The following is a 1,151-nucleotide window of genomic DNA, read 5'->3' as shown; positions in this document are numbered from 1 at the left end:
TGCCTGGTAAAGCTGGATCTAGTCCTGGATCCAGCTTTTCCGGGCACTTGGGGTGGAGCAGCGCATAGCATCAGTTCAAAAGCAGATTGCGGAGCTAACAAAGCTATTTGCTTCATTTGTACCGTAAATTCGCTCATCTCTAGGTATTATCTTTAGATTACCAGTAACACAAAGTGGTAAGTTGATATTCATATATTCTTGTACAGGAAGGGAAATCGAGCCCATTCATGCATTCCATAAACCGGACCATGATAGAAGGCTTTAGACTTAAAGGAGTCTCAGATGTTCCTGAACTAAAAGTTCTCATCTTCCTCCTGGTTCTTCTCATTTATCTCATCTCTCTTGTTGGAAATCTCACCATTCTCCTCCTGGTCGGCCTGGATGTCCACCTGCACACTCCCATGTACTTCTTCCTCTCCAACTTGTCTCTGATAGATATATCCTACTCCACCACAGCGTTACACCGGATTTTTGTGGACACAATAACCAAATATCACATGGTGTCCTTCTCAGCCTGTATGACCCAGTTGTATATTTTCTCTGCATTAATCAGCAATGAGTTTTCCATTTTGGCGGCCATGAGTTATGACCGGTATGTGGCCATCTGTAGACCTCTCCATTATCACAGTATCATGAGTCGGAGACTCTGTGCTCTTCTGGCCTCAGTCAGCTGGGGTTTTGGGCTTATAGAGAGTATTCCAACCACTGCTATTATTTCAAGGTTCACTTGTTACATTTCCAACGAAATCGATAATTATTTTTGTGACATTTTGCCCATACGGGACATTACCTGCAGCGACACTTCATTCTTGGACCTTTACTTTCTAATTAAGGGCAATGTGAATGTATTTATGTTACTTTTGCTGACTATATCTCCCTACATTTCCATAATTTCCTGTATATTAAGGATAAGCTCCAGTGCCGGCAGACGTAAAGCCTTCTACACATGTTTCTCACACATCACGGTGGTTGTGCTCTTCTACTCTTCTCTTGTTTTACAATACATGGGAACAATTTCAGGCGCAAACACAGGAGCTAACAAACTCTTCTCTCTCTTTAACACGGCTATTATCCCCATGATGAACCCGCTGATCTACAGCCTGAAAAATAAAGATGTGAAATCTGCCTTACGGCGACAACTGAAATTGTGA

At 42.4% G+C, this 1,151-nt stretch overlaps 1 protein-coding gene across 1 annotated transcript; it reads left to right on the top strand.

The window, feature by feature from the left end:
* The first annotated feature begins 248 nt into the window (after positions 1–248).
* LOC138766544 (olfactory receptor 6C74-like) lies at positions 249–1,151 on the top strand. The gene has a single exon (XM_069944134.1). It carries the CDS (start codon positions 249–251, stop codon positions 1,149–1,151), a length of 903 nt encoding a protein of 300 aa, XP_069800235.1.

This window comes from Dendropsophus ebraccatus, chromosome 10 (assembly GCF_027789765.1).
Source record: "Dendropsophus ebraccatus isolate aDenEbr1 chromosome 10, aDenEbr1.pat, whole genome shotgun sequence".
NCBI classification, from domain to species: Eukaryota; Metazoa; Chordata; class Amphibia; order Anura; family Hylidae; genus Dendropsophus; species Dendropsophus ebraccatus.
This window is presented reverse-complemented; position numbering and strand designations above follow the sequence as displayed.